This window comes from Oncorhynchus clarkii, chromosome 1 (genome assembly GCF_045791955.1).
Source record: "Oncorhynchus clarkii lewisi isolate Uvic-CL-2024 chromosome 1, UVic_Ocla_1.0, whole genome shotgun sequence".
Lineage (NCBI taxonomy): Eukaryota > Metazoa > Chordata > Actinopteri > Salmoniformes > Salmonidae > Oncorhynchus > Oncorhynchus clarkii.
Window position 1 is genome coordinate 26,672,060 of NC_092147.1, and position 8,531 is coordinate 26,680,590.

The 8,531-nt window shown below is 42.4% G+C and overlaps 1 protein-coding gene across 1 annotated transcript; it reads left to right on the forward strand.

Moving 5' to 3' along the window:
• The first annotated feature begins 2,757 nt into the window (after positions 1-2,757).
• On the forward strand, positions 2,758-8,184 carry LOC139415935 (cleavage and polyadenylation specificity factor subunit 5). Its single transcript, XM_071164126.1, has 7 exons — positions 2,758-3,045; positions 3,370-3,570; positions 3,751-3,814; positions 4,356-4,445; positions 7,263-7,338; positions 7,515-7,629; positions 7,768-8,184. Exons 1-7 carry the CDS (start codon positions 2,924-2,926, stop codon positions 7,787-7,789), a joined length of 690 nt encoding a protein of 229 aa, XP_071020227.1. The 5' UTR covers positions 2,758-2,923; the 3' UTR covers positions 7,790-8,184.
• Positions 8,185-8,531: the final 347 nt, after the last annotated feature.

Genomic DNA, 8,531 nt, shown 5'->3' on the forward strand with positions numbered 1-8,531 from the left:
AGTAACAGACACATCCAATCACCAACTGTTCAGAGGAGACTGCGTAAATCAGGCCTTCATGGTTGAATTGCTGCAAAGAATCCACTACTACAGGACACCAATGAGAAGAAGAGACTTGCTTGGGCCAAGAAACATGAGCAATGGACTGGTGGAAATATGCCCTTTGAGTCCAAATGAGTCCAAATGTAAGATTTTTGGTTCCAACCACGTGTCTTTGTGAGACGCAGAGTAGGTGAACGGATGATCTCCACATGTGTGGTTCCCACCGTGAAATATGCAGGAAGAGGTGTGATGGTGTGGAGGTGCCTGTCAGTGATTTATGGAGGTGCCTGTCAGTGATTTATTTAGAATTCAAGGCACACAGTACCATGGCTGCCACAGCATTCTGCAGCGATACGCCATCCCATCTGGTTTGCGCTTAATGGGACTATCATTTGTTTTTCAACACACCTTTAGGCTGTGTATTGGCTATTTTACCAAGAAGGAGAGAGATGGAGTGCTGCATCAGATGACCTGGCCTCCACAATCACCCAACCTCAACCCAATTGAGATGGTTTGGCATGAGTTGGACCACAGAGTGAAGGAAAAGCAGCCAACAAGTGCTCAGCATATGTGGAAACTCCTTCAAGACTGTTGGAAAAGCATTTCAGGTGAAGCTGGTTGAGAGAATGCCAAGAGTGTGCAAAGCTGTCATCAAGGCAAAGGGTGGCTACATTAAGAATCTCAAATATAAAATATATTTGGATTTGTTTAACACCTTTTGGTTACTACATGATTCCATATGCATTATTTCATAGTTAAATCTAGAATCGGCTTCCGATATCGCAACAAAGCATCCTTCGCTCATGCTGCCGAACATACCCTCATAAAACTGACCATACTACCGATCCTCGACTTCGGCAATGTCATCTATAAAATAGCCTCCAACACTCTAATCAACAAATTGGATGCAGTCTATCACAGTGCCATCCGTTTTGTCACCAAAGCCCCATATACTACCAACCACTGCGACCTGTACGCTCTCGTTGGTTGGCCCTCGCTTCATACTCGTCGCCAAACCCACTGGCTACAGGTCATCTACAAGTCTCTGCTAGGTAAAGCCCCACCTTGCTGGTCACCATAGCAGCACCCACACGTAGCACACGCTCCAGCAGGTATATCTCACTGGTCACCCCCAAAGCCAATTCCTCCTTTGGTTGCCTCTCCTTCCAGTTCTCTGCTGCCAATGACTGGAACGAACTGCAAAAATCACTGAAGTTGGAGACTCATATCTCCCTCACTAGCTTTAAGCACCAGCTGTCAGAGCAGCTCACAGATCACTACACCTGTACATAGCCCATCTGTAAACAGCACATCTATCTACCTCATCCCCATACTTTATTTATTTATTTTATCTTGCTCCTTTACACCCCAGTATCTCTACTTGCACGTTCATCTTCTGCACATCTACCATTCCAGTGTTTAATTGCCATATTGTAACAACTTCGCCACCATGGCCAATTGTTTGCCTTAACTCCCTCATCTTACCCCATTTGCACTCACTGTATATAGACTTTTTGTTTATTTTTTTCTACTGTATTATTGACTGTATGTTTTGTTTATTCCATGTGTAACTCTGTGTTGAGGTATGTGTCGAATTGATATGCTTTATCTTGGCCAGGTTGCAGTTGCAAATGAGAACTTCTCAACTAGCCTACCTGGTTAAATAAAGGTGAAATAAATAAATACAATAAAAGGTGGAGGTGTTGGGGGTGTCCTATTGAGGGCGAAGGGACCTATTGGTGAGGGCATTCTTCTTGGAGGTACATTCAGTCATAGTTTTGTTTATTTTATTTTTATACATTGATTTATTTTTTTCTTATTTTTTTTCTTATTATAAAAGTTTACTGTGATTATGGATATGCACTCATGTTGACTTGTATATTTGAACTTTCTTTTTCGCCCAGAGTACACATTTTTGATTTATTATTGTTATTGCTATTTTATTATTGCTACTGTTCCTACACTCTTAAAAACTGAAAGAGAAAAAGTGTCAAATAAAACGTAGGAAAAGCTATAAGAGGGAAAAGCACGATAGGATGTGGGATTGAGGGATGGGCAGAGAGAACAGTAGAGGGCTCTGAAAACTATTATTGCTGAAATAACCACTTCCTTTTGTGACTAGAGTCTATTACTTCCTGTGGCACACATCGGATGTCAGGATAGGTCACCAAAAATTATTCTGAAGGCCTTGCAGGGCCTTGCAGTCCCAAGATAGAAGGGGGGAGAACTTTGGCAGGCAAGAAAATATTCTTGCCGAAATCCGACCCTTCTTATTTCCTTAATTTTGTGGCTAGAGTCAAATACTTTCTGTGGCACATACTACTGGTCAACATGGCAGGCAAGAAAATATTCTTGCCGAAATCCCCCCCCCCCCCCCTATTTCCTTAATTTTGCGTCACACATCAGAGTCAAATACTTTCTATAGAACAAACATCTCGTCAGGATAGTCAACCGAAATTAATAATTAATGTATGTGTGTTATATTAAACATAGAGGGAGTAAAATGTAGGCAAGCAATAAACATTTCAGAACTACTAGTCGAATATGACATGGAAAAGATGACGAATTTTGGAAAAGAGATTTATTTATAGACTAATACACTTGAAACACATATCCACACTTAAAACTGTAGACAATACTAGTGCCTCCCCCGCGATCAAACCGATATATAAAAAGAAACGCAGCCTAACGTGATCAGAAATCTTAACTACAAAGGTAGTCGCAGCAATAAAGAATTGAGTGCGTGCGTGTTCACGCGAAGGGGGAGAACACCGGAAATATATTTTTTTGCGGAAAGAGTAGTGTGATGAATTTTGGATCAGTTATCTAATGTTTTCTCTTCATTCGTGTTTTTGACATATCCTGCTTATTTGGTGGAACGATGTCGGTTGTACCTCCCAACCGACCTTCAACCGGTTGGCCACGCCGTGGACTGAACCAGTTCGAAAACAAATACATCAGCCCGCCTTCCAAACCTGTCACGCTGGAGAGAGCCATCAACTTGTACGTCGCTAGCTATGAAGTGCACTTGTTATTTAACTGTCTAACTAGATAGCGGAATTTCATTTTCGGTTTTGGGTTTTTAACTAGTAAGCTATAGTGTTTCTGAATATGTGATGTAGTAGGCTAAACAAACAGGCCCACCTAGCTCGTTACGACGCACATTGCTCTTGCATGTTGCGAACACAAAAAACATTCCCTACTTGTGGAGTAAAGCCTAATTATTGTACAATACACACAATTACGTAGCTAGTTACATAGCATGCAAACACATTAAGAGTTTACCTAACCAAGCTGCTAACATTTAATTGGGATTGGCCCTCGCAGATATCCCCTCACGAATTACACGTTTGGCACAAAGGAACCTCTCTACGAGAAGGATAGCTCGGTAGCGGCTCGGTTCCAGAGGATGCGCGAGGAGTTCGAAAAAGTAGGCATGAGGCGGGCAGTGGAGGGTGTTCTGATCGTACACGAGCACAGGCTACCACACGTTCTACTGCTGCAGTTGGGGACAACCTTTTTCAAACTGTGAGTTGGTTCTCATCCCACCTCTGCAACAATGTTGCATGGTGCCAGTTACTAATGTGTAAGCAACTAAGCATTTACAAGGAAAAGCTTGACACTTCTGTAACTGGCAGGAGCTTATAGTCCAGTTTTTAAAGTCAACAAAAAGTGCCCCAACTATTTTTGAAACGTAATTGTGTGCAGTCCTGGTGGAGAATTGAATGCAGGGGAGGACGAAGTGGATGGACTGAAGCGATTGATGACAGAGGTAGGCAGGCTACATGGTCTTCATTCAGAATAGTATCATGAAACGTGACCTGACATGGTCTTCATTCAGATTATTATCATGAAACGTGACCTGATCATCTGGAAAGGTTTGCTTAGTGACATCAAAACCATTCCATTTACTTTGGTGGAAAACTGGGAGTGGCATAGAGGTTTGAAACAATTGGTCAGCTCTGACAAGTTGGAAGTGGCTTATCACTGGCAACAATGGACAAAATAACCACTTTGACATCACGCTGCAGTCCATTCTAGGTAAAGGGTTACGTATTTTTCAAAATGTAGGGTAACATTGATCAGAATTTGATTTTAAAAATCCTCCACACAGTAAAACTACGAGTGTTGGATTCCAGGGCAGATGGAGCAGCTGATTATTTCAGTTTCATTTGAGCTGGTTAACCATACCATGACTACCTAGACTTCCCATTTGCTTGTCTACTGGATAATTATTTTCTGACATAGCATGCATAGTTGTCAGAGACTGAAACTTGATTAAACATATGTGTTTTTCCCACATCCGTGTCCAGATCCTGGGGCGTCAGGACGGAGTGAAGCAGGACTGGGTGATCGATGACTCTATTGGAAACTGGTGGAGACCCAACTTTGAGCCCCCACAGGTGGGTTACCAAGGAGTTATCCTTCCTGTCCTGTTACGCGAAAGGCCTCAGCATGCTTCGGTTCGGCTGGCTAAACTAGAAAAAAGCTGCAATGGTACTTTGTCCATCTTGAGATGCCGTAGCCAGTATACCTCAAAATATAAATAATTAATATAAGTTAACTCAGGAAATCTGTCATTAACTTTTATGTTTTGGCTGAGGATATCTTAGTTGTACAATTTTACATCAAAGATGTTTGGTGCCATATTTCTCAAGTGTAAAAATGTGCATGAAAATGATTGATTAGTCACTCGTTGAATGACAACAAACACTAAATTGAAGAATCCCTACTGTTGACCAATCACCGATGAAGGGGTTACCAACTTCGGCTTACCCCCAAAAATGTTTGCACCAACAGCCCCAAAAAATCTTGCTGAAGGCTAAAACAAACAAAAACGTCACAATGTTGTCATAATATATGCACAAACTGTTTTGGAAGGGAAGTATGCAGGGACCCCTTAAAGAACCCATGGTTCATACTATAGTTCTCAGACGAGTCACCTGACCTGTCCCAGGTCTCTTTATTTTTCATTGGCTTTCACACTAATGCTTGCCTTTTGAATTTGAATTCAGTGCCTTCTGAAAGTATTCAGATCCCTTTACTTTTCCCACATTTTGCTACGTTACAGCCTTAATCTAAAATGTATTAAGAAAAAGAAAAATCCTACCAAATAAAAAATAATATTACAAAAATACATATTTACATAAGTATTCAGACCCTTTGCTATGAGACTTGAAATTGAGCTCCGGTGCATCCTGTTTCCATTGATCATCCTTGAGATGTTTCTTCAACTTGATTGGAGTCCACCTGTGGTACATTCAATTGATTGGACATTATATAAATGGAAGAAGTTTGGAACCACCAAGACTCTGACAGAGCTTTGGAGTTCCTCTGTGGAGGTGGGAGAACCTTCCAGAAGGGCAACCATTTCTGCAGCACTCCCCCAATCAGGCTTTTATGATAGTGGCCAGACGGAAGCCACAGTAAAAGGCAAATGACAGCCTGCTTGGAGTTTTCCAAAAGGCACCTTAAGACTTTCAGACCATGAGAAACAAGATTCTCTGGTCTGATGAAACCAAGATTCAACTCTTTGGCCTGAATGCCGAGTGTCATGTCAGGAGGAAACCTGGCACCATCCCTACCTTGAAGCTGTGGGTATGTTTTTCAGCGGCAAGGACTGGGAGACTAGTCAGGATCGAGGCAAAGATGAACGGAGCAAAGTACAGCGAGATCCTTGACGAAATCAAATTTATTTATAAAGCCCTTCTTACATCAGCTGATATCTCAAAGTGCCGTACAGAAACCCAGCATAAAACCCCAAACAGCAAGCAATGCAGGTATAGAAGCATGGTGGCTAGGAAAAACTGCCTAGAAAGGCCAGAACCTAGGAAGAAACCTAGAGAGGAACCAGGCTATGAGGGGTGGCCAGTCCTCTTCTGGCTGTGCCGGGTGGAGATTATAACAGAACATGGCCAAGATGTTTAAATGTTCATAGATGACCAGCAGGGTCAAATAATAATAATCACAGTGGTTGTCGAGGATGCAACAGGTCAGCACCTCAGGAGTAAATGTCAGTTGGCTTTTCATAGTCGATCATTCAGAGTATCTCCACCGCTCCTGCTGTCTCTAGAGAGTTGAAAACAGCACGTCTGGGACAGGTAGCACGTCCGGTGAACAGGTCAGGGTTCCATAGCCGCAAGCAGAACAGTTGAAACTGGAGCAGCAGCATGGCCAGGTAGACTGGGGACAGCAAGGAGTCATAAGGCCAGGTAGTCCTGAGGTATGGTCCTAGGGCTCAGGTCCTCCAAGAGGGAGAGAAAGAAAGAGAGAGAATTAGAGAAAGCATACTTAATTTCACACAGGATACCAGATAAGACAGGAGAAATACTCCAGATATAAGAGTCTGACCCTAGCCCCCCGACACACAAACTACTGCAGCATAAATACTGGTGGCTGAGACAGGAGGGATCGGGAGACACTGTGGCCCCATCCAACGATACCCCCGGACAGGGCCAAACAGGCAGGATATAACCCCACCCACTTTGCCAAAGCACAGCTCCCACACCACTAGAGGGATATCTTCAACCACCAACTTACCATCCTGAGACAAGGCCGAGTATAGCCCACAAAGATCTCCGCCACAGCACAACCCAAGGGGGGACGCCAACACATACAGGGAGATCACGTCAGTGACTCAACCCACTCAAGTGACACCCCTCCTAGGGACGGCATGGAAGAGCACCACTAAGACAGAGAATCCCAGTGGAGAGAGGGGAACCGGCCAGGCAGAGACAGCAAGGGCGGTTTGTTGCTCCAGTGCCTTTCCGTTCACCTTCACACTCCTGGGCCAGACTACACTCAATCATAGGACCTACTGAAGAGATGAGTCTTCAATAAAAACTTCAAGAAAACCTGGTCCAGAACGCTCAGGACCTTTCACCTTCCAACAGGACAACAACCCTAAGCACACAGCCAAGACAACGCAGGAGTGACTTCGGGACAAGTCTTTGAATGTCCTCCGGATTTGAACCTGATCGAACATCTCTGGTGCGACCTGAAAATAGCTGTGCAGCAACACTCCCCATCCAACCTGACAGAGCTTGAAAGGAACTGCAGAGAAGATTTTTTTTGGGGGGGGTTAATAAAGTTTTGAATAAGGCTGTAACCTAACAAAATGTGGAAAAAGTCAAGGGGTTTGAATACTTTCCGAAGGCACTGGACTTCAAAATCCATGTCATGAGAATCCATTAAGTTAGGGTTTTCTGTTTTATCTACAGTACCCCTACATCCCAGCACACATTACCAAACCCAAAGAGCACAAGAAGCTCTTTTTGGTTCAGTTGCAGGAAAAAGGTAAGTTGACCAGCCTGTAATGTTTAAATGTGACAGTTCATATCAATTGATTGATTGATGATCGCTGTGGTTTTCACCTGTATATAAGAGCTTTAAGAAGGTTAACATATTTTGATGTGTAGTTATGTTGGTGTGTCTGAGTGGATGTGGATATTGACTGGTTGTCTGTCTCCCAGCACTGTTTGCAGTGCCCAAGAACTATAAGCTGGTGGCTGCCCCTCTCTTTGAGCTGTATGACAATGCCCCAGGCTATGGGCCAATCATATCCAGTCTCCCACAACTGCTGAGTAGGTAAGGTATTTACCATATTGCTGTATATTCACCATAATATGAAATACCTTACTTGATAAGACTCAAATCAGAGTACAACTGGCATTTTAAAGATGGACAAATGTGCATAATAGATTAGTTGTTCTATTTGTGTTGCAGGTTCAACTTCATATACAATTAAATCCTACTACTTGAATGTGGCGACACAAGGACTGTCTCTGTGAGTTTAGCCTGGGCAGAAGAGAATGGGCAAGCAGGATTTCACTACACTTCTCTTAAAACAGAGTCCCCAGTGATACTACACATTTAAATATTGATCTGGATGTTTAGAAAATAAGAGAATGTATTAATCTTTCTGTGTCAACTCTTACAGAACTATTACTTTGTGACATGAAACATTTTGTAGTCACACAAGTATTGATTTTCTATGTTTGTAGATGGGAGTTGACTGTTTTTAGAACAGTGCTTGTTTTTTTAAATCATTGTAACATACTACTTTGTCATCTTTCATTACTTTTTAAGGATTTACCAAGGAGTTATCTTTTATTTTCAATTAAAGATGGCTTTAAAACATAACTAAGAAACTGTTTCCCCTCTGACCATATAGCTGTTTCAATACCAATGGTAGGATAGCTATCACACCAGTCTAAACAAGATGCAATTGTTTGTCTGTTCCCAATTATCTACGCATGTTCCTATTTTCATCAATAGTGGTGTATAGAATGCTTTTCATTGACATTCAGAAGAGCAGAAGGATATCAAGGATTCTGTATGGAGGAATGGTCCAAGATCCCTCCCAACATGTTCTCCAATCTCATAAAAATACTGTTGTTATCCTCTCAAGGGGAGGGTGCTAGAGTATTCAAAACAGGGGTGCCAATAATTTAGACCCGTATCTTTAAAAAAAGATCTATTTGTTAAAC

Bases quoted from the DNA above. Each gene is read 5' to 3' on its own strand.
- LOC139415935 (XM_071164126.1), top strand. From the start codon at position 2,924: ATGTCGGTTGTACCTCCCAACCGACCTTCAACCGGTTGGCCACGCCGT. The intron at 4,446-7,262 runs GTGGGTTACCAA...TTTTATCTACAG, and splicing joins CCAACTTTGAGCCCCCACAG to TACCCCTACATCCCAGCACA. The intron at 7,339-7,514 runs GTAAGTTGACCA...TCTGTCTCCCAG, and splicing joins GGTTCAGTTGCAGGAAAAAG to CACTGTTTGCAGTGCCCAAG.